Source organism: Malaya genurostris, chromosome 2, assembly GCF_030247185.1.
Source record: "Malaya genurostris strain Urasoe2022 chromosome 2, Malgen_1.1, whole genome shotgun sequence".
NCBI lineage: Eukaryota > Metazoa > Arthropoda > Insecta > Diptera > Culicidae > Malaya > Malaya genurostris.
In genome coordinates, this window is record NC_080571.1 from 273,087,523 (window position 1) to 273,112,881 (window position 25,359).

Genomic DNA, 25,359 nt, shown 5'->3' on the forward strand with positions numbered 1-25,359 from the left:
CGATGCACCTGGAAAATATTGCCTGATTTACACGGTAGCGATCATTTACCAATCATCATCTCAATTAGCTGTAACAAATGTATTGCTAATTCAGCTAGTATTCCATATGATTTGACAAAAAATATCGACTGGATTAAATACCAAAGTAGAATCTCTAGTATTTGAATTCAACGGAAGAGCTCCCTCCACTTGAAGAATATGACTTCCTCGTTTGTTCGATTCTGGAGGCCGCAGAACAATCCCAAACTAAACGCTTTCCTGGGCCAACGACTAACAGAAGGCCTCCCAACCCCTGGTGGGACAAAGAGTGCTCAGAGGCTAAACTCGCAAAACAAAATGCTTGCAAGACGTTTCTAAAACGGGGAGGAGGAACTCCTCAGAATTTTGAAAAACTTATGGTTTTAGAAACCAAGTACAAGAGCATACTTCGAGCCAAAAAATGTAGCTATTGGAGACATTTTGTCGAAGGTTTGTCAAGAGAAACCTCAATGAGCACTCTTTGGAATACGGCCAGACGAATGAGGAATCGTAACGTGGGCAATGAGAGTGATGAATACTCGAACCGATGGATATTTGACTTTGCTAGGAAAGTTTGCCCAGATTCTGTTCCTACGCAGAGCATTATACGGGAATCTCCAACAAATAATGGTTTTATTAATAACCCATTTTCAATGATGGAATTTTCTATAGCACTCTTGTCTTGTAACAATAACGCCCCTGGGTTGGACAGAATTAAATTCAACTTGGTGAAGAATCTGCCCGACCTCGCAAAAAGACGTTTGTTGGAATTGTTCAACAAGTTTCTTGAGCAAAATATTGTTCCACCTGACTGGAGACAAGTGAAAGTTATCGCCATTCAAAAGCCGGGGAAACCAGCTTCCAATCACAACTCATATAGACCCATTGCGATGTTGTCCTGCATCAGAGAATTGTTCGAAAAAATTATTCTACGACGTCTCGACACTTGGGTCGAGACGAACGGTTTGTTGTCAGATACTCAGTTTGGCTTCCGTAGAAATAAAGGGACGAATGATTGCCTTGCATTACTTTCGTCTGACATTCAAATTGCCTTCGCTCAAAAGCAACAAATGGCATCTGTATTTTTAGACATTAAAGGAGCATTTGATTCAGTTTCCATTGATGTTCTTTCAGACAAGCTCCACCAACATGGACTTCCAGCGGTTATAAATAATTATTTGCACAACCTTTTGTCAGAGAAGTGCATGTATTTTTCACATGGCGATTTGGCAACATTCAGAATTAGCTACATGGGTCTCCCGCAAGGCTCATGCCTCAGTCCGCTCCTCTATAATTTTTACGTGAATGACATTGACAGCTGTCTAGTAACCCCATGTACACTAAGACAATTGGCAGATGATGGCGTGGTTTCAGTTACTGGATCCAAAGCTATTGATCTGCAAAAACCATTGCAAGATACCTTAGATAACTTGTCCGTTTGGGCTGTTCATCTTGGTATCGAATTCTCTGCGGAGAAAACAGAGTTAGTCGTCTTTTCAAGAAAGCATGATCCCGCGCAGCTTCAGCTCCATATGATGGGAAGAATGATCCAACAGGTTTTAACTTTTAAATACCTCGGGGTGTGGTTCGATTCCAAATGCACGTGGGGAGGACACATTAGGTATCTGATAACGAAATGCCAACAAAGAGTAAATTTTCTTCGAACAATAACAGGATCTTGGTGGGGTTCTCATCCGCAAGATCTAATAAAATTGTATCAAACAACGATACTTTCAGTGATGGAATATGGATGCGGTTGTTTTCGTTCCGCTGCAAACTCTCATATTATCAAACTTGAGCGAATTCATTACCGTTGTTTGCGAATTGCCTTAGGCTGCATGCATTCGACACATACAATGAGTCTTGAAGTTCTGGCGGGAGTTCTTCCATTAAAAGATCGATTTTGGGAGCTTTCATCACGCCTGCTAATAAGATGTGAGGTGCTGAATCCCATGGTAATTAATAATTTCGAACGACTAGTCGAGCTTCGATCTCAAACAAAATTTATGACAGTATATTTTAACCATATGTCACAGGAAATCAACCCTTCAAGATATATTCCTATCCGTGTCAGCATCCTAAGTGCCCCTGACTCAACTTTATTTTTCGATACATCCATGCAGCGTGAAGTGCGTGGAATCCCGGATCATCTACGCTCGACGGAAATCCCAAAAATATTTTCAAGTAAGTTCAGGCATATTGACTCTGAGAAAATGTTTTATACGGACGGATCGCGAATTGAAGAAGCGACAGGGTTTGGTATGTTCAACAATAATGTTTCGGCCTCATTTAGGCTTCAAGAACCTGCATCTGTTTATATAGCAGAGCTAGCAGCAGTTCATTATAGTTTGAGTGTAATCGTCACATTATCTCCAAACCATTATTTCCTCTTCACAGATAGTCTGAGTGCAATTGAAGCCATTCGCTCAAACGCTGCTGGCAAAAATGAACCGTTTTTCCTGGGCAAAATAAAACAGTGCCTGAACGACATATTGAACAATAATTATCTAATCACTATAGTCTGGGTCCCGGCTCATTGCTCCATTCCTGGCAATGAAAGAGCCGATATTTTAGCCAAACGTGGTGCTATTGAGGGTGAAATTTATGAGCGACCGATTGCTTTCAACGAATTCTATAGCTCGTCTCGCCAAAGAACACTTGCCAGCTGGCAAGCATCTTGGGATAGAGATGATCTGGGTCGGTGGATGCACTCAATTATTCCGAAAATATCGACAAAGGCATGGTTCAGGGGACTGGATGTGAGTAGGGATTTCATTCGTGTGATGTCCAGACTCATGTCCAATCACTACACGTTAGATGCACATCTCCTTCGAATTGGGCTCTCCGAGACTAATCATTGTGCTTGCGGAGAAGGTTATCGGGATATTGATCATGTAGTTTGGACATGCGTGGAGTATCGTGATGTCAGATCTCAACTAATAAATTCTTTGCGTACCCAAGGTAGACTATCCAATATCCCAGTTCGAGACATTCTTGCTTGTCGTGACCTTTCATACATGAAACTTATTTATCATTTCATAAAGAAAATTGGAGTTTCAATTTAATAAAGGCCCCTTTTAAGACTTAGTTCTGATCCCAGCTGCGTCCATGAGTTCAACCAATAGCTAAATTAGAATAAAAATTATGTAATGATGCAAACAAACTCGAAACAGTTTATGAAATTATCAACAAAATGTCTGAAAATAACAGCTTATTTTATAATTTATAGAAGTTAATCGTTTGGTTCAAATAATATTTCCGAGTAGATTTCATAATTAATGACGAGTTACCTAAGATGATATTTAAGCTATAAGAGAATATGTTTTAATAAATTCAAAACGTTGTGACTATGTTAGAATTAAATTAGGATAAGAATATTATGTAAAAGTGATGCTACGGCGAAGAAAAACTTATGTAAACTGCCTTAAGAAATAAACGTATTTATGGAAAAGAAAAAAAAACTGTATCGAAAATTTAACTACCCCTCAGTAACTGGTAATGTCAAAACGGATTCGCTTGAAAAAATGTTGGAACTGGCAACACAAGTTGGTAAATTATTGATTTTGAAAAACAGTTACCAGTAGCCTTGGTAACTGCATATGGAATGTAAACAAAAACAAGAGATTCTCACTTAAAACGAAATCACTGAGTGTTGTTGGGCCATTGGCAGGTATTAAATTTATTATTTCAGAGAGTTTTGAATAACTTTTGATTTAATTTGTATCTTTTTTTTTAAAGAACTGAAACAATACAAAAAATAGTATATCTTACGATGGAAGACTTAGCGAATTATGCAAGATTTCTACTAAAATCTGAAATTTCAATTTCTCCGTTTTCGATCGCCTCTCGTTCTTGTTGCTTTATTAAATCGAGCGCATCCTTACGATTTAAACCATAATTGCTCATGAAAATTCGGATGGCCCATTCCCATATCAGAACAATATCAATATATCCCGTAAACTACAAAAAGATAAGAAAAATGTACAATATTACTTTATTTATGTTTTTATTACCTCCCTTTTTTGTTGTACTGGAACAATTTTTTCTTCCAGGAATAAAGCCATGTATACTGCCTGTTCGTCTTTTATTATTGTGGACACTTGTTCCCAGGTCGCGAATCTTCCTATTGCTCGAATACGATATTCGCTTAGGTACTTATATTTTTCGAATATTTCAATGAGTTCGTTTTAGTTTACTTTATAACAGTATAGTGGTCACTAATAGTACTGTTGTTGTAGTATAGTGGTACCGAGCTTCTTCGGACGAATTATAAGACCATTGAAAAGTGAGATTACGAGTGATTTGTTGTATAATTATTTTAGGTACAGCATATTTTGCAGCTAACTGGCTGAGAACAATTCCGATTGGGTACATATTTGCTTGTCTGGAATTGGCGTGTAAATTCAATCACTGTCACAAGGATTGGTGACGCGAATTGGGAGAATTATTGGCTAGTTTCTGAGGAGAAGAACGCCGTATTGAATAATTTTGTGGCTCTCCATGTGATCGATAAAACGGTGAATTGACGCAACCGAGGGTGGATAGTTTCGCTTTTGGTACAGAATTTGGAATTTGGTCACAATACAAAACGATAGCAGTTTCTGGGAATTCTCTAGAACGAATATGAAGAAAATGACATTATATACTGGAGGTGCACTCACCACTTAAATAATCTGAAAATGATTGATAATGTGTACAAGATTTTAAGCTGTTCAGAACGAAATGCAGTTCACAAGAAGAACTATATCAGAAAAATTTAAAATTGATTGTAGGAATAGGTTTTGTATCTAAATTTGTATATGCAATAGTATGTAATTGTTTTTTTGTATCTGAGTTTTTCATATGAAATAGTGTCCTTGTTTTTTGTCAGTTTTAGAAAAGGAGGAAGAGCTGTAATGTCATCGTTCTGAAAATGAATTTCTTACAATGTGGATATGCTCTGACACGATCATGAACATTTATTTCAATAGTACCGAAAGTTCTGAGGATTTTAGGAACAAACATTATGTAACGAAGTACATAATAGATCCAAATTATTTAGATTTCACTAATTCACAAAATAACCGGAAAAGACACAAAAACTCAAATCGGTGGAATTGTTCCACAACTATTTCAAACTGTTTGTTTATTTATTCTGGTACTCCTTGGTAACTAGTTCATAGCAACTTAAACAGTGTTGCTCGAATAGTTAGTTTTTGTCATTTTCAAGGGGTCGCTATATTTATGGTAACTGGTGGTAAATCGCTCTCGAACACTTTTTATTCCTATTTTTCTTCGGAGTGTCTGGTCGACGACACGACCTGCCACTCGACTATCAAAACTGTATCGCAAATTTAACTACCCCTCAGTAACTGGTAATGTCAAAACGGATTTGCTTGAAAAAATGTTGGAACTGGCAACACAAGTTGATAAGTTATTAATTTTGAAAAACAGTTACCAGTAGCCTTGGTAACTACATATGGAATGTAAACAAAAACAAGAGATTCTCACTTGAAACGAAACCAGTTGGCGCGCTGGCAGGTATTAAATGCATTCTTTCAAAGAGTTTTGAGTCATTTTTGCTCATTTTTTTAATTTGTTTTTTTTTTATAGCCAGTCAGATACCTCTAGCTTCGGCTATCAGTTCGATGTTTCTTTCCATAATCTTCACAATATCAACATCGTCAGGGAAGTCAAAGAGCTGTACGTACTTTCGGAAGATCGTGTTGATCCTCGCTCTTCGAAGCAATATTGAACAAGAGACGAAAGAATCCAAAACCTTGCCGTAGCCCTCTCTGAGACTTGAGACGACTCGAGAGCGTCCCAGATACTTGGACGTAGCACATTACTCTATCCATCGTTGCCTCGAAGAATCACGTCAAATTATACGGAAATCCGCATTCGTGCATAATCTGCCATAGCGATTGTGTCGTATGCCGCTTTGAAATCAATGGCGCGTTGTATTCTCGACACTTCTGGAGTACTTGTCTCATAACGAATATGTAATTCGTAGTGGCGTACCGTACCGGCAACGCAAATTATTCACTACCAAAAATTTGATTTCGGTTGTTTAAGGCAATAAAAAACTTCTCTTGTGTTATCTTCAGAGGGAATATATTCATATAACTAAGCATTGATCACTTTCATAACGTTCCCAGAATTACATTCCTCGTTTACAGTTTTGCTCGAACTTCCTGATTTAAAACTAGTCCACCAAGCCGATTGAATGTAGACATTTTGATAACTCGCTCCAGGCGACCACAGTGTTTCTATAAACTTGGTGGACATATCAGCATTGTTTAAGGTTGTCAAAAATTTTGAACGTGCCTGTTCAACGTCACTAGTTTGTAATTACCCTTGCTGGATTGAACTTTGAAGTGCCAGCGTTTGACAAATTTTATATACGATTCAGTCCTCGAATGAATTATTGTTATTCCACCAAAGAGGGCATCAATGTCTCTCGCATTCAGTTTATCAACCGATCCACCACCTGATGTGTTCCCTGATCGTACATTCCAATTAAAGGAAAAATTTTGAAGAATCGTTCTACCGATGCCAAATTATCTTTTTTGATTGCATCTTCAAACTTTTGACAAACGACGTTGCGGATCTGTGTTGTTGCTTGTTCTAGCGTAGAAACAGCTTTTCGAACGGAAGTTATCGATCCAGACACGTCATCAGTAATTTTTTGTAAATGATTCTTAATAATGAAATGTGGAATTATTATTCCACAACTATTTCAAACTGTTTGTTTATATATTCTGGTGCTCCTTGGTAACTAGTTCATAGCAACTTAAACAGTGTTGCTCGAATAGTTAGTTTTTGTCATTTTCAAGGGGTCGCTATATTTATGGTAACTGGTGGTAAATCGCACACGAACACTTCTTATTCCGATTTTTCTTCGGAGTGTCTGGTCGTGTCGTCGGTCTGGTCGTGTCGTCGGCCGGACCCTGTAGAAATACTTCATAAGTGGTCTAGATAAATTTGGTTCTCCAACAAGACGCTACTATAAGCTCCAAAGCGAGCAAAGTAATGTTCCATTTGTGTTGAAAGTTAGTTTAGTTATATTGTTTTTAACTTTGAACGTCGTTCACCGGTGGTGTCATAAGCGTTATATTAGTTATATCAGATACAATGATTTTCAAACGTTTTCACTAGATGAAGAATATGAAACAAAATGGGTGTTACTACGTAAAGAGATTCAAAGGAACAATTTTACTAGAAAGGCTTTAGTTCCGCCTCTAAGGTGTGTTTGTCGCAAATTTGCACTTCCGCAATGCTAGCCATTTACTTTTTCGAATCTGTCTTGCCTCAGGTAAAGCTATGCTGATGAAACATTAATCTAGCTTGGTTGACTGATGATTGTAATTTTATTTTTGAAAATAAAAAATATGACCTACGTAGACTTCCCTCCTCGTAGGAAAACGTAGACTTTCATTAACCCGACCCGCACAAAGGATAAAAAAACTTTTCTGGCCCGAAGAGGTGAATGACCACAATGCTAAAACTTCTATAATTGAAAAAGAAAGAAAAGAAAAAATAAATTTAATTTTTTTCAATATTTTTTTCGGAACACTTCTTATTAAACCAGCGTTTGTGTTAATGCGATGCGTGTATTTTGTTAATTTAGAAGTTTAGTTTGTTGAATTATGCGGTTTCAACAGGCTGTAGGCGACTGCGTATTTCCTTCAGAATAATTGATTTGTTAATACTGCGCAGTTCATTCAAAATCTTAGTTCTTTGACATTCGTGTCTAATCATTTCGAGAACGGCTTCTTCCGACCGGTTATTTCCAAGGTCTCAATCAGCCGATTAGCAACCATTGAATTGTTATTTTCCTCCAGATTTCACAATGTTTTAATGGTCTGATCCCTAAATGAATTTTTCAATATACGACAAACTTGTAGTCAATATGCATTGATTTGCATACAACCTTATGTCTAATAAATAAAAATCCAGTGCAGAAAAATCTTACGCCGTTTTAAACTACAAGTATTCTTAAAACAGAGGTTTGATCTCATGACACAAATGATGGAAGAAATTTCCAGTACGTTTCTGGTTGTACTTAACTACGTCATTACTTCCACAAACGCGATTGATACCTAAACCTTTTAACGCTTAGTAAATACCCACATCCGAAATTGTTGACAAGGAACTATTTACTCTATCAATAATAACATGTGCTACCGTTTTACGCACCAAAAAATCCGAAAGTTCCAATGACATCAATTCGAATGCAAAAAAAGAAACGCGCCATAAGCCGCAAATGCCGGGGTTGCTATCGCTGTCTCTCAAATGTCTGAGGCATACTACTACCAAATATTACTGCCACCGATTTGGTATTTTTATTTTTCGATTCGATCTCCAGGTGCGATAAAAACTGTGCGTTCTTCCGTCGTCGGCTTAGCTTTGTAGGCTGTGTAAATTTTGGTGAGATTTCGCGATTGATCTCTTGCGGTTCAGACTCTATAGCGTAGATGAGTACGGTCGGGTAAAATATAATATACGATATTTATTAATACTATCAAAGCAAATGCCGAGAGACATTGCTAACTGCAAGAAAAACGTTTGCGAACCGTACGGAATTTTACGTACGGTATAACCCACAGAACGCGCGGAAAGTGCGGAGAAACCCGGAGACACGAAAATCTGCTTAGTCCAATATTTTTATGACCGTCCGGGCTTTGTCCTCTCCGTGCGGTTTGTGTTTGTCCGAATGTTAATGCTCCCGAAGCTGGAGCTACTGTGCTGGCCTTAATTCCGGTATCATCACATGGCGATTTACTGCGGGCCAGGCGGCATACCTTAAACGTCAGCCTTGATTGCATGCTCGTGACACCCCCGGCTACCGCCTGGCAACCGGCAGCGGTTTGCTTTCGTCTGATTAGCAGATGATTGAATGTGTTTGATCACATCTAGGATGGTGAGTTTAGTTTTTTTTCGCGTTATTTGACCGCTACGGTGGGGAATCCGGCGACTGGCGACAATGCGCAGTTTTATGCTTACGTGTTTATAATCACTGAATCGGTGTGTTTCGATTCGGGCCTGGTGGCGCACGCCAACAATGCGGTCAGCGAAGATATTATGTAAAATTGAAAGGATCGTGCCAAATTGTGCTAACCGTTGGCACCACACAGGCTCCGCCACATCCGGGATCAAAGTGGCACATGGGTGGCAGTTGGTCGAAGAGAATTTAGTTCAAGGTTGGAGGTTTGATCAGGAAAGGGCTCAAAGTGTCTCAAACCATGAGATACGAATATGCGTCCGCCTATGATATTTGAGCTTCATCGTGACGTCGACGTCATACAACGAAACGACTATAGCAGTTCTTTGGAACAGATATGGCATCGAAATCCGATCCACTTTCTTGCCGATTATCGTAATTCGATAACTGGTTCCCAGGTAAATCGTGGGGTTCTCCCAATCAACGGACTGCCGAGTACCCTCGGTATCAATCAACTGTCAAATTCACGTGTTATTCATGTTTGAACCGGTCGATCAAACCGGTCCCTGCTTGCAAACGGAGGAATTGATTTGCTGATCGACCTGCACAAATGTCTTCGTTGCCACGATGGTTCACGGTTCAAACTGGAGTTCGAGGTGTAAAATGGCTTAAGTTTTGATATGATTAATCGCTCTTAATTAGCAAGCTAAATTCGTGTATATTTGAATATGGAAATACTTTCGCCTCGCGGTTGGCAACGCGGGGATCACCAGGCGTACGGACGAGCACCGTTTCGTTTTTTTTCTGTTCGTCATGAAAACAGGGACTGGGCAGTGATTCGACACAGGTGCTACACGAATCGACCGAATTACGGGTTCGCCGGTGATTCGTGTTGACATTTGTGTCCTCCGAGCGACGCACAAATCCACGGGACTTGGCTCGACAGGGGAGCACATGGTGCGACGTAACCGTTAGGAAGCCGTTGATCTGTTCCATTAGTGTCGGAATTTATGTTTTTCATTGGTGGCTAGCTTCGGGCGGGATTATAATCAGTATGGAGCTGAGGGCAGTCGGTTTGGGAAGCAGTAGATGTGTAGATTTGAACAAGGATTGCGACAAAGGTGATATTTGTAGTAAGCCTTAAACGAGAAATTTTTTTTTCTATAGCTTGAGAGTCCTGCAGCATGAAGTCGATACAAAATTTTCCTGGTAACAGCCGTAGCTGTAGGCATGTTTTTTTATATAAATTCATTTGAACCTGGCTTTAGCCTTAATGGTTTGTCGCCTGATGCTAAAGGATTAAATACACGTGATTTATTTTTTATGTATAGTGATGCCCTCTTACTAGGGTGAGAGCCAGCCTCTAGACCATTCAGCAAGGTTTTGGGAGCTATTGGTTCACTTATCACGCCTTCGTCTATTAATTAGTCGTCACTGTTGCTGTCTTCATAGCTGTAGCTTCTTTCGTTGTTGTTATTGTTGGAAGTATCGTAGTAGGTTGGATGATACGTTTCAGAGCTAATAAAAGTCATTTCAATTGACGAACATGACGAAAAATAAATGTCACTCTCACGAAAATTATGAACGAGATTCATGTCTAGTCAACAACAAAAGCAGAAGCGACAAAATTGTGTTCGTTCTTTCTCTTACTTTTTCAGTCGTTATTAGCCTTCAGGGAAAATCGTATATTGTGCAGTATCGATATTCAACCGAAGCTTCGAGAATCGATAATGACAGAAAACGATTCACATTACATTTTGGTGTTCGTATCAACAGTAGTTTAGGTTTCCTAAAAAGTTCTGGGGTGTGATTACTGTGATACTATTTATACACTTTGATACTATTTATACACTTTATTGCCAAACTTCTCCGATTTTCATTATATCGAAGAAAAAATGAGAAATGAAAGTCGACTGATTCTCCCTGCAGACGTTATTTTGGTTTCGTCTTTTGTTGTCTTTCTTTTGTTTCAGTGAGAGATGAAAATGCTTCGTCTCTCTTAATTTGTTCTGGATACGAGCATTTACGAATTAGACAGTATGAAAACGAATATGCGATTGTATGAATAGGGTGTTTTGGTTGAACATACACTGAGGTATTTTTTTACGCGGGAGATATGTATCGTGTTAAAAATACGTAATTAAAATCGCGTAACTTTGGAATTCCGCATAAAACATCGTCTAGCTTTGGAAATTCGCGTAAAAAAAACGCGTAACTTCGGAAATCCGCGTAAAAAATCCCGTAAAACTAAAGAACTTTTGTTTTAGAAATGCATAAAACATCCAGATCTGGTGTTCTCGAATAAAAAAATTGACAGAGATTTAAAAAAAATTATCATTTTTGCGATTTTTTCAAGAATTTTCGTTCAACAAAATAAATTCAAATGTTTTGCATGATAAAATGCATCGTTCGAACAACATTTTGTAATTTTTTCGTGGAAAAATATTGAGAAATAAGTCGGTGAAGAGGTATTTTTGAGAACGCTTCTTAGAAATCATGATTTGCGGTGTCCACTGTATCTCAGCGCAGACTAATCAGAAGTGATCAAATGAACGCAGCATAATTAGAGTAGAAGTTTTTCTAGACCCCAACGTTTCTGTTTGATTTTTTTTAATTTTTTTTAATTTTTGGTGGTTGTTCAAAGTGAAAACTACTATTTTTCACGAAAAAAATCCACAATTTTGTAGCTGTTAAATCTCCCCAAAGTAACAAACAATGAAAAGGAAAATTTTGGGGTCTGGTTTTTATATGTAGAAAGTGTGTGCAAAATTTGAAAAAAAAAAAAATGGTGCAGTAGTTTTTTAATGACGATGGACACGGGCTTTCAAAACCTGCTTTCGAGGAAAACGCGTTTAAAGGTTTTTGTCTATAAAATTAATGGAAACAAATTATTACTCCAGGGAGTCCGTAGGATCTAACATTTTCAAAAAATCATATTTTTTTCTTTTATAATTTATTATAACGAAACATTTCAAGCATGTTTTGTCAAGTTTTGAAGTCAATCGAAGTAGAAATCTTGGGCCTGTGCGCCTTAGCTCTTGCTTCTTCGTGGAATGAGATAGCCATAGATAAAGATCAATAACTTCTAGAGTTTCGTTTCAACAGGCTTGAAAATTTCACAGAAAATTCTTCAAATGTTTCACTATAAGAAAATATAAAGAAAATAATAAAAGATTTTTCAAAAGTGTTAGACCCTACCCGCCCCTTAAAAAAATAAGGGACAAAACCGTTCCATGCATTTCTAACACTAAACTAGAAAATAGTATCACTATGAATATTCACGTAGTAAACCTGTTTTAATCCACCTAGTGGTGTAATGATGCCTTTCTCATATTACTCTTAACATCAAAAATAATACTGTGGAATTCGCAAAAACAACTGCTCATTGAATAGAAATAGGAAAGTTTGTTCGGACCTAATCTAACAAACTCTACAAATCCTGGTTATCCTGTAGTTCCCGAGCCGGAAGTGTTATCACAACAAATTTAGGAATTCCGTATGAAACTGTAAGACTTTTCCTTTGAACCATTAAGTTTATGAAAATCGACTTGGCCATCTTGAAGGAAAGGGAGTGAGACCCTTTTGCAATTTTTAATCACCATTTAAATTTTTTCCGAAACCGGATTCAGATGGCCGGTTTAGCCGAAGTTGGTTTGTTTGCTAGAAACAAATTTGACCTAAAAATTGGAACAGTTTTGAACCTAGTTAAACATAGACTTACTGTATCATGCTTTATTTCGATTAAATCAATTAAACGAAATCTAACAAACGAAGTAAACCTGCGTTTCTTTTACTTCTGCGTATGTAAGTCAAGCTAAACAGCATGAATCAGAAACGTTACATATGTAGTAGGGTTATTGCTTTTATTATTATTATTGACATCGTTACACCACCGGCACGACATTACTGCACAACCGGATGTGAAAATTTCATATTTTTTTCAAATAAATTTGAATTCATTGACATTCGTTTATTCTTTCGGTCGTATTGATCATAAAATAGCTATAATTTTTATCAACCGCAGCACTGTCTTTTACCAATATTACACACTAGTAGCAGATATTCGTAGCTGTTTCGATATGAAGATATCGCAACGTTTACGAAATAGAACACGCAACTTTTGTTTTGTGTTTTCTTTTTCTTTCGGTGTGGTACATATTGTCATTCTATATGGCGATCTGAAATCTTTAACACTCATCGCCCTGTAACTGCGGAACTGGAAGTCGGATAAAGTTTCACAGTAGCTTTAAAGATAATATGAGCTTTAATTCAAATCAAGATATGTGAAAATCGGTTCAGAGAAATCGAGATGAGTTCTATTTTTTGAGTTTTTCTGCATCACTTTCGGTGCTTCCGGAACAGGAAAAAGGGACGACCAGTAGTGCCGAATTAAGCTTTTATGCTCACAAACTAACCAGCTCTGCAAACTAGAAGAATTTATCAGACAGTTCTATGGGATTTGTATCTGTTTTTGGCCATCGTTTATGGAAAAATACTAATGAAATTCGTAATTTTCCACTTAACACGCTTTTAGTTCCGGAACCGGAAGTCGGATCCGGATAAAATGTTCTAGAAATTTTTAGAAAACTATAAGACCTTTCACTTGAATCTTGTGAAAATCGGTTGAGCCGTGTCAGAGAAAATTGAATGCACACTTTTTCTCTAATTTTCACATATTACCATGTAACTCCGGAACCGGAAGTCAGATCCAAATGATATTCAATAGCAGGCTATGGGACCATAAGGCCTTTTATTTGAATCTTAATTTGCGAAAATCCGCTAAGCCGTCTCTGAAAAAAGTGAGTGCATATTTTTCCCCATTTTTGGTGCATATCATCCTATATCTCCGGAACTGCAAGTCGGATCGGGATGAAATTCAATAGCAGGCTATTGTATGAGGCCTTTCATTTTAATTTTAGTTTGTGAAAATCGGTTCAGCCACCTCCGAAAAAATTGAGTGCATATTTTTGTTATACACACACACACACACACACACACACACACGCACAGAGAGAGAGAGAGAGAGAGAGAGAGAGAGAGAGAGAGAGAGAGAGAGAGAGAGAGAGAGCGACATTTGCTCAGTTCGTCGAGCTGAGTCGAATGGTATATGGCCTCGGTTAAAAAGTCGGTTTTCACAGTGATTGTATAGCCTTTGTATATGAGAAAGGCGAAAACCGCGTAACTTCGGAAATCCGCGTAAAAAGACGTATCTTGGTGTATTATTTAATTACTGTCAATTCTCTTCACAAAAGAGCTGGAGTTACTTGAAATCGAAAGTTCTCGGTGTTTTTTTTTTGTCCGATGTCTCACAAGACCTGCCGAAGTGGGTAGGTTTTGACAGTACTGGGGTGGGCTTCAGAACGACCTGCAATGTTTCGAATGGAAAAAAAAAGAATCCGCATTTTACTAGTCTTGTGGTGTGTTCATCTCATTTACGTAGGTCAGTGCTGTTAACACCACAGATGAGACGAATGAATGGACATTTTGGAAAATACAATTGGAAATGAGTGTAATGACAAGAAGCAAGGTCGGGCAAAAATATACAGAACTGTCATGTTTATAATTCAGTCGCAACAAACAGTGTTTAAGCTTTGTTTGACTTATTGCATTGCTCAATTTATAAAGTACAGTCTGTGTAAGAAGAAAGTGGGCGCGATTTATTTGGAACTCAAATGAATATTTTCTTCTAAAACGCGCAGCTGTCATTTTTATATGCATAATCGCCACCATTCTTGATAAAAAATGCACGCCAAATAGGCAGACGCCACCATATTTCTCGACTTCTGTGGAACCCTTGCTTCAAATCGTGAACAGTTTTTTTATCAGTTTGAACTTAGAAATCCCCCACACATTCCCGACAGGTTTAGCATCGGCGAATCCATTGTTTAGGGTCATCATCCGCTTTGAGTACTTAATTTTCATGTCTGTCTTCTTAACAATAATCGTATCGATGCTTTTTTTTTAATTCAAAATTACATTGACCGGTGTTTGACTTTGAAACCGACGTCAGATGCTAACGACGATCAATTTTAACATACATTCCTAGAAAAAATGAAATTTACGCTTGACGTAAATTCAAGCATTCCGTAATTTCTTCGGTGATGACACAATATTACATCTTCTAATATGTGAAAATAAATTTTGCATCTGTATCGATGTAAGGCTTCAGCTAAATTAACTGTGAAGTTAATGATATGACTTCTCTTTACATGCTTTCAATTGTGAATGTAAGTGAATCACGACGCTCCTTTTATGTGTATCTATATGTTAGAGATGTAAATGTTTCCAAGTGTGTAAAGACTGTCCCAGAAAGTATGGACGCACTTTGATTTCGCTGTAAATAATTCACAAGTGTTAGATATTCAAATTTTATTCGATATACTGATAATATTATACTACAACAACAGAATATTATTCTCAACATTTGCTACTTAGCCATTGTAAACTAGCTGGCGCACCTTCTTGCGAACGTTCCTCATTAGATTCCGTACAGACTTCTTGGCGACAAGTTTTGACACTTTTTTCCAATCTTTTTCGAACTGTTGAATGGTTTCGGCTGCCGAGACATGTTTCCTAAGATGTGCCTTCGTTAATGCCCAAAGTTCTTCAATTGCTCGAAGTTGTGGGCAATTTGGTGGTTTCATGTCTTTTGGCACGAAAGTGACATTTTTGGTAGTATACCATTCTACCGTTGATTTCGAGTAGTGGCAAGAAGCAAGATCTCGCCGGAAGACAACAGGATCCTTGTGGCTTCGAATCATGGGTAGAAGTCGTTTGTTTGTAAACATTCCTTGATGTATATTTCGCTGTTCGTTGAAGCAGTGGTGATGAAGGGTTTCGAAATCTGACCGCAGCTACAAATTGCTTTCCAGACCATAGCTTTCTTACCAAATTTTTCGACTTCAATCGATGTCTCGGACTGGTTTAACACTTGCCCTTCTCGCACCGTATAATATTGTGGTCCCGGCAAGGATTTGTAATCGAGTTTCACGTAGATTTCGTCGTCCATGATTATGCAGTTCAAATTTCCAGCAAGAATCGTATTGTACAGCTTTCGAACCCTCGGCCTGATCGATGCTTCTTGTTTCGGGCTACGTTTTGGTTGTTTCTGCTTCTTATAGGTTCGAAGATTCAAACGTTCTTTAGCACGAAGAACATTTGACTTCGAAGTGCCCACATTTTTGGCCACATCCCGAACTGAAACCTCCTTCTTTTGCTCGAACGCCTTCAGTATACGTTTATCCAACTGAGGGTTAGCAGGACCTTTTTTTCGACCCGTTTCCGGTTTATCCTCAAAGATGTTATCCTCATGAACTTCCTGATTGCATTTCGCACGGCTTTTTCACCTACTCTTTCCTTTTTTGCAATCTTTCTCAGTGACAGTCCGCGTTCTGCGCACCGTTTGTACACAATTTTTCGACGTTGTTCTGCTGAAAGTTCACGCATTTCGAAACAAACTAATGAAAACGAATAAACAACTGCACAAATGGTTAGAGAAGAGTGTAAGCAACAGGACGCAGCCATAAAAATTGACAGATTCTGAACCATTGCGAAATGGCAGCGGTTTTTGGTTGCGTCCATACTTTCTGGGACAGTCTTTATACTTTTATCGGGTGTTTACAAGTAAGATAGATGGAACTTATGTTGCTGGTGGACCAAGTACGATTAAATAAAAACACATAAAAGCATATTTCACTTCCGTTTCTTGTAAACATCGTTGAATAGTATTACGACTGAAGCATAGTCTTCTTTAAGCTAACTGAGCTTGAAACTAACGCAGTAGAAGGGTGATAATTTTCTGGATTAGTTTGCGTTTTTCAATGATTTTGAGCTTTAGTGCCAAAGCAAACCAAAACACTAGTGTTTTTCTTTTTGTTGAATGTTTATGTCGTTTTAATGTGAAATACTTTGCTAAAAAATTTCGAACAAAAATTACATTCGATTTTGCTGTTTTTGCTTTTCGTACATAGAAAGATGAAGCTGTGTCGACTCAGTTCGTCGAGTATATAAAATGTCTGTATGTGTATGGGTGTGTCTGTACGTATGCAACATTTTTGTGCGCTCAATTTTCTCAGAGATGGTTGAACCGTTTTTAACAAACTTAGATTCAAATGAATTGTATTATAGTCCCATATTAAATTCCTTGAATTCCATTAGAATCCGACTTACGGTTCAAGAATTACAGGGTAATTAGGTGATTTTTACAAACTGAGATTCAAATGCCCGGTATTATGGTCTCATATTGAACTGCTGAAAGCAAAAATCGGATAAGTGCAACTTAGTTTGGAAAACCCGTTTAGCGACAGTCGGTAAAAACTTTGAATGCAAAAACCGGATAAATACATTTGTTTTGGAAGAACCGGTTAAGTTTTTGTTCGGTTTTGGCTTTTAAAGTTATTTTGTCCGGTTCTTGCAGAAAAGATGCTTTTAAACGATTCTTGCATTGCAAAATCCATATCCGGTTTTTGCTCTCAATGTTTTTACCCGAATTTTGCATTCAAAAATACTTGAACGGGTTTTTCAAACTAAGTTGCACTTATCCGATTTTTGCTTTCAGCCGTTCATATAAAACTCCTGAATTCCATCCGGATCCGACTTCCGGTTCCGGAATTGCAGGGTAAAGAGCGTTAAAAAGTACATACCTGCGCTCAAAGCGGCGAAGTAAAAAACGAAAACAAAATCTAAACTGAGGTCAAAACTATTTCAATTCGTAGGTCTTAGAATCCCATAAAAAAAAAGATTTCCGGTTGCGGAATTACAGGATGAAAAGTATTAAAAATTTCAAATCGTCGCTCAAAGCGGAGAAGTAAAAAACGTAAAAAAAAATCTAAACAAGACTCCAAATTATTCCTATCGATAGTTGATTTCAGTACACGGAGATAAATGTATTGCAGGTACCATAATTAAAAAATCATGAAATCATGAACCGTGCCTTTTCATGAAATCATGAAGCACCGGAAAAAGTGGAACTGTTTCAGTTTGTAGGTTTGTACTAGTTGAGGCTAAAATAAACATTTTGTTTTCTTTTGAGAAACGAGAAAAATCATTTCGAAGAATACCACATTATTATGTGTAAGAATATGAGTGATAAGAGAAAGACATAATTGCATCACTAGATGGATTATTACAGGTTTTTTTAAATAGTCAAATGAAAACGAAGAATTTTTCCGATTTTCTCTTAAAGAATAAATGAACAGTGCGCAGGCAACCTAGCCGTTGAATCCATCCGAAGAAACAATTCTATGACAGCAGATTATCTAACCTCTCAAATCTTACATTGAAGTAAAATACGGAATGAATTGGTGAATTGGTGATTCTTCACATTAAAAATAGGTAAAAAAAATCTTTAAATGTGTACTTCGTTTTGACTTTTTCTTAAAATAAAAAAGAGGTTGACAGGTTATTGGCCCTTGGAAATTAAAAAATATTTGGAAGGTCGACTAAACAAGTTCACGTTTTTATTCTCTCAGACCACTTTGATTTGCTTGAACTTGCTCATTGTCACCAGATGCGCATGGCAATTAAAACCGAGCAAGCGTTGAACTTAAATATTTAGTTACGAGCTGGTGTTCAAATAGACAATGAATTTTGGGTGGCCCGTTTTGGATGTCGGATTTTTTTTTGCAATTTAACCCGCTACTTGAAGTTGTTTATTCGTGTCTATAGTTTATTAAAAAATAAATTGTTGTGAGTTAATTATTATGATCAGTTCGGAATCAGAATTGAACATTTTACAAGCACTCATGTTGGCTATTTTAGAGAAGAAAAATGAAAGTTCCCTTAAGTTCCACAATGAAAGTTTTGACCTATTTCGTTACAATACTAACCTAATAGTGGCAGACAGATATCAGCATTTCGAATGCTATTTCCATTCATTCTCAGTGTATCAGCTTAGAAGTCTGTTGTACCAATTGTACAACCGACTTTTTAGCGTTAGCTTTTGGACCAGGACTACATAGAAGGCCATTGTGCTAGTTGCGCAAGTGCGATTGTTTATCACATTAAACTAGATAATTTACACATTCAGCGGTGTGCCAAATGGAGCGCTTCAGAACTAAACGTTCAGTGAAATGCGTTGACATAACAATATGATAAACGAAGGCGAAAATTAAAGCACCGACCAGTTCACATAAGTGCCAAAAGCGGTCGAATCCGGTGTGCACTGACAACATGAAAAAACATTTTTGTTCAAGCAAAATGAAATTAACATCACAACGGTGAGTGAGTTTTACTTAATCAAGGAAGGTCGGTTGCAAGTTTTGGCTCATTCATTCGAAACTAATTTGATGGAAGATAATAGGTCATATAAAATGAAGGGTTTGAAGGGTTATGAAATAATTTATAGAATAGGAGTTGATGCTTGTACACTATTCAACTATATTAGCATTCAACTACCATAAAATATGCTGGTACACGATGCAACGAAACTAATACAACGTTTTGAGTTTAGTTCAGTCCATCTTTGTGAGTTTATCTTGCAATATTTGAAAGCATCACAGAGGAGAAAAAAATGAGGATACTTCGAATGAAATATTTGATAGATGGATGAATGAATTGATTACTGGTTTTGATATATTCGTTTCCTTCATATTCTTACAGAACGGCCAATGTTTCGCCCCGGAAGTGTGCTGCCGATCTCAATCTCTAATCTCCGAGTCGACCGTGCTGACGAACGAAGGATACGTTGTAAGAGTACCAAACAATCAATACCTTCCACCGGAAGGTCAAAACACAAACACCGACATTGTAACAGCAGCACCACCACCACCACCACCACTACCCCAACCACGACCCACTACACCTCGACCACCACCACCACCACCAACACCCACACGTTACATACCACCACCAACCACTACACGTTATGTGCCACCACCAACCACCAATCGCTATGTACCGCCATCAACCACGAAGAGGTATTTCCCACCACCACCACCACCCACCACGCGCCCACCATTCCGTGGTAATGAGTATGTTCCACCAAGGGAAGAAATTCCAGCACCCTCAAACGAAGATGTTAACGCGGTAAGACCTCCACAGGATGAAGTCCCGAATCCAGCCAACGATACACCGATTGCGATCCGACCGAACCCACCACCACGCCCGGCCCAACCACCGGTCGGAGGAGACGCTCCACCACCACTACCGCCCATAGGATGCTCTGCAGCCATGAACTGTACCGAGACCCAATTCTGTTCTTCGACCGGTGTCATCTCGAAGACTCCCGTCGTGTTGACTCCGGAGCAAGAGTTGTTCCGCGTTCCGGTCACCGAATGTCGTAGTCCCGATAAGGGCTTCACCGGAGTGTGTTGTCGTGATCCGGACTATGTAGACCCGTGGCCCGTAGGAATGCTTGGTTTGTATAATCCTGAATTGCTTCCTTTCGACGATGGTTCCTATAAGCCCAACGGAAACAATGGTAACGGTAACGGAAACAGTATATCACGAACGCAAACCACACGCAACGAAGCGATTCAAGGAGCTCAAAGCCGAGTCACACCAGCTCAAACTTTCGCACCGAATCAATTGACAAGTGCCAGTCAGTTTACCCAGTCTAAATCCCAGTACGACCGGGGAGTAACGGCAGCAGCTTCCACCGGTTCAGTAGTGACAGTACAACAGCAGGTGAACGGAGGCAGCACCGGTGCCAAGCGGTTCACTGCCGGAGGTCTACAGTTCGTACACAGTGGAAACACCAAATTTAAACCGTTCCAGAAATCTTCCGGACAGTGTGCCCCAAGGAATTACGTAAGTAAAAGGAACTGTAAATGTTAATATCTCATATTCTACGTTTTGATCTCTTAGAATACCCAACCTCGAGGAGCTGGTCAGTGGGATACCGGATTCGGAGAGTTCCCTTGGCAGGCGATGGTCATCCTTGAGTCCAACAAATCCCTTCTCTGTGGAGGAGCCATCATTGCGGAGAATACTGTTGTGACGGCTGCCAACTGTGTCTACGGGTGAATTTCATTCGAGTTTGTATTCGATGATCGTCGCATTTATTTAATTTTTGATTTCAGACTAAACCCAAGAGACGTCATGATCAAGGGAGGTGAATGGCGGTTGGGAGTCGATGCGGAACCGAAGACTTTCCAGATTGTGCGTGTGAAAAACGTTGTTTATCATCCAGCCTACCAACCGGACACTCTGAATTACGACGTTGCCATGCTGATTCTGGAAGACCGTCTCCGATTCGATACCCACATTGGTGCAATCTGTCTCGATGAGAATGATGTCGTGCCGAGTGCTTCGTACGAAAATTGCGTCACCACTGGTTGGGGACGGGAGGTGTTGAGGAGTAAGTTTGACGCTTTTCTTTGACTGCCAACTAAGCTACATAACGTTCCAACTTTTGTTTAGTTCACATTGGAAATGCCCTGATGCATTATATGCCGATCTCGCTGCTATCGGAATCGGAGAGTCAGCGTCAACTGCAAGCAAACGGATTCACGCCGGAGTCACACCTCTGTGGCCGTCCGGTGGCCGACGCCTGTGAGGTAGATATCGGTAGTGCTTTGGCTTGCGCGGACACAAGCGGAACGTACTATCTGAAGGGCGTCTACTCGCAGGACAATGGCTGTGGCCGGCCGGATCAGATCGTGTCCTTCACGAACATCGACGTTCAATGGATCAAGCAAGCTCTGAAGAACCCGAATCAGTTTATCACTCCTGTACCGAACTACATAACGTCAGCCAACAGCCCGGTGGTCAGTACAATACAGCAACCGTCCACACTGGGGCCCAATTACGGCAAGGCCTATCTGCCACCGTACAAATAAGTCAAACAATCGCTGAGATATGAAAGAATTTACTAAATGTTCTAGATAAAAACAGAAACTATGCTAGGCGATAGATATGACGAAATGACCACTGTTTTATCATACCTATGAGTACATCCTACCGTCAATCATTTACCTCCCAAATGAATTTTAAATTTAAGTTTTTTTAAAAAGCATCATGTTGTGATTTTTTACTAAAACATCGGATACGCTCGGATCGGATTCTTCATCAGAACAAAAGCAAAAAGGGGACCATTCACTTACAAGTTCACACACACCCAGAACGACAGTTTCGCCTAGGCTAATCTTTATCAGTGATACTAGTGATCTGTAAACGCAGATCGTCTCGGCAAGCAACACCTACCAAAACCCATTCTATTGATTGTTAGGAAGCTAAAACCATTCTTCGATTCAAGTAGAATTTCATGGCCCGAACACGTACCCTCTCCTTCATGCAAGTATCCCAAAAAATACATTTCGCCATGTACAAAGTCCATCTATTGCTAATATTTAGATTAGAGAGCTATTTGTTTTACACTGCAGGAGGTCCTTCGGCAAACAATACGTTAGAAATTCATAAGCATTAGTTGATAAATGGAACATTCCCGCCACAATGGTTTGCTAGTGTTGGCGGTAATTATTTATAGCCTAGTTGGAGATTTTTCTTTACCCAAAGTCAAAATTACAATCGAAAATAAAATACATACACACACCCACACGCGGTTTGGAAACCATTACCTTTTTCTGTAATCTTTCGGAAGCTAAATATTAAGTAAACATCACTACAGCAAAGTGTGATTCATGATACGGAAGTTATAAGAACAGTATGCATTTTTTGTTTAAATATTCGGTCGTTTTTTCGAAGCTGGAGTAACGAAATAGAATGGACAGGATCGATTGATCTACTAGTTCTGTTGGACAACTGATTGAACCGAAACAACGGAAAACGATGAGTCTACGGGTGTTACAACAATATTTTCGATTTGATCGACATGACGAATGCAGAACTAGTTGTTGAATCAGATTTGTTCAGAAGATGATGGATACAATGACAATTATAAAAATAACGTAAACATACTTTTAGAATTATTTAAATACCTGTACATACAACGTAATATAAGAGATTTTATAAGAATATATGGTTTTGTTCTGCTTCCAGAATGAAAGAATGACCAACAGTCACAGAGCATGACAATTACTTACTGTCGAAATAATGAAACTGTTGGAAAAGTCCTGTTTTGTCCTATGATTGGTAAAAGCGACGCACTCCAATTCCGCCTTCCGTTCATCATACTGTCGTGGTTGTTTGACTTCTCCAGAAGTTGAAGTTTAACATCCGAAATAGCCTTGCAAGGAAACAGGACGTTGAACACCTCTGTTGTACTTCTTAGGTCGGCTCCCACCGTAAGAGATGTCTCTTTGATCCCGATATAAACCGATCATAAATGTCACACAATCAATCGGGACATTAGGCAGTATTATTGTATTAAGGTTCTACTTATAATCTCAGGAAAGCAGCCATTGTTGAAGAACGCAAAAGCAGTTTTCTCCGCTACTGCTTGATGAATCTTCATGAAAAAAACCTGTTTTAATCCACCTAGTAATGATACCTTTCTCATGTACATATAATATTGTGGTATTCTATTTGTACTTCCGGAACCGGATACCGGGAACCAGGATAGCCGGAATCGGTTTGTTTAGTTGTCTACTGATAATGACTATCGATTTGTGTAGTTTTGTGACCAGTTTAGGAAATTTTTTACGTTTTTTGTTTCGCCGGTTTAAGTGACGGTGTACAATATTGAACACACTTTACCCTATAACTCCGGAACCGGAAGTCGGATCCGGATGAAATTAAGGAATTCCGTATGGGACCACGAGACCTTTCATTTGAATCAAAGTTTGTCAAAATCGGTTCAGTCATCTCCGAGAAAACCTAGTGAGATTATTTGACACATACACACATACACACACACACACACACACACATAGAGAGAGAGAGAGAGAGACAGAGAGAGAGAGAGAGAGAGATTCCTTTCTATATGAGAAAGGCAAAACATCATTTTATTCAGAAAAATGTGTGACCTAATCTACCTCTTGGGCTGACATCCCAACTAACCAAAAGTTCGGGTAGAAGGGACTGATTTGGCTCAAGTAGCTCTCAAAGCTCATCAATAGCGTTCTAAGTAACCACTTTTTTAAGTAATTATCCACACTTAAAAGGTCCCGCGACGCAACCGAAGGAACTTCTAAGCTGCTTCTAGAATACATTGTTCAGCTTCTATGCAGCGAGAACCCACTTGTACGCGGCGGACAGATTTTCCCGCAGACGGCTGGCTATGTCTGCCAGCCATTTTTGCCGGAATTCAGCCAGAATTCTCGCAAAAGTCTGGCAACAATGCAACAACCGTTTCCGGCAGAGAATTTCTCCTAGCGGTTATTAACGATAATTTTCTGTCGGATTCTTGCCATACAAGATTGGCAGAACCGTTTTGAATCGGTTCTACATTTTAAGCGTCTTGGTTTCATTTTTTCAATAAAAAAGTACATATGAAAAGCAACAAGTTATTGCCCTTCATATATACTAATCATGGAAACTGTTATTGCCAATAACATTGCATTCTCACTACCAAACATACCCATTTTTCAATCTCGTTTACCTCGTCTAAAGATTCGTTTCTTGTGTGTACATGCTGGATTGACGAATATCAAATGAAGTCGAATTAAAAAAAGAAAAAAGAAGGAGGGAAATAAACAAGACACGTACGGCGAGATAATGACGCAATTTCGCCTGGACAATTTTGACAGCAGCCGGAATGCAGCCAGCCTTCTGACGGTTGCCAGAATTCCTCACAAGCGGGAAAGTTCACGCAGAACTTGATCTGTACTTTCAAATTCTCAAAAGTTCCGTGTGTACTTTTAAGCAGCGAGAAAGTGGATTTTTCAAGTAATTGTGGAACTTCTGATGGTTGCATGGGATTTGTTCCAGTCATAAACTTATTTTCCCCTGTTTGTAATTAAACAAAACTATCAAACAGGGGAAAAACTAACCAAACGAAACGGTTTTTGTAAGATTCTATCCTCGGCCGTTAATATTGTTAGCTTATCAAATAACCTATAATAATCGCTTTCAAACGAGTCTAATGCCGATTTTTGTTGAAAAACACCTGCTGTGTGGATTGCTCTGGTTTTGCACTTCCGAGCAGAAGTGTAATTTTTTGACAGTCTGCTCGAAAGTGCAAAACCAGAACAATCCACGAAACAAGTGTTTTTCAATGAAAAACGCCATAAGAAATTTATTGATATTGTTAGCCAAATAAACCAAAATTTATTGAAATTCGTTGAGTTACCTTCTAGAAAATTCAACCGAAGAAAAAGGCGGGTGGGTAATGTCAGAGACATAACAGAGATGTCATCAATACGAATAAAATTGGCACGCTTCCTTCACACTTCCAAACATTAGTTAGTTGATCGATTGTGTGAATTGTGCAAGTATTTCCTTTATTCTCTACTAGAATTTGAAACGATGCACTCACATGGAAACACAATTAAATATTATGAAGTAATTTGTATAGTTCTTGTGAAGTAGCAGATTACATATCCAACTTCATACACTTGCTCATGAAATCAATGAATTTA

At 38.8% G+C, this 25,359-nt stretch overlaps 1 protein-coding gene across 3 annotated transcripts in view; it reads left to right on the plus strand.

Annotated features, from left to right (window-relative positions):
* LOC131430079 (inactive serine protease scarface) overlaps positions 1-22,857 on the plus strand; it is a 160,038-nt gene extending 137,181 nt beyond the window's left edge. For 2 of the 3 annotated variants that reach the window (XM_058594729.1, XM_058594731.1), the window contains exons 5-8: positions 19,541-20,689; positions 20,747-20,901; positions 20,962-21,239; positions 21,302-22,857. In XM_058594729.1, the coding sequence (XP_058450712.1) occupies positions 19,541-20,689; positions 20,747-20,901; positions 20,962-21,239; positions 21,302-21,720 (2,001 nt within the window). In that variant the 3' untranslated portion in view covers positions 21,721-22,857. The remainder of the gene's footprint in view (positions 1-19,540; positions 20,690-20,746; positions 20,902-20,961; positions 21,240-21,301) is intronic. The other variant, XM_058594730.1, reaches the window with a different exon arrangement.
* The last annotated feature ends 2,502 nt before the right edge of the window (positions 22,858-25,359 follow it).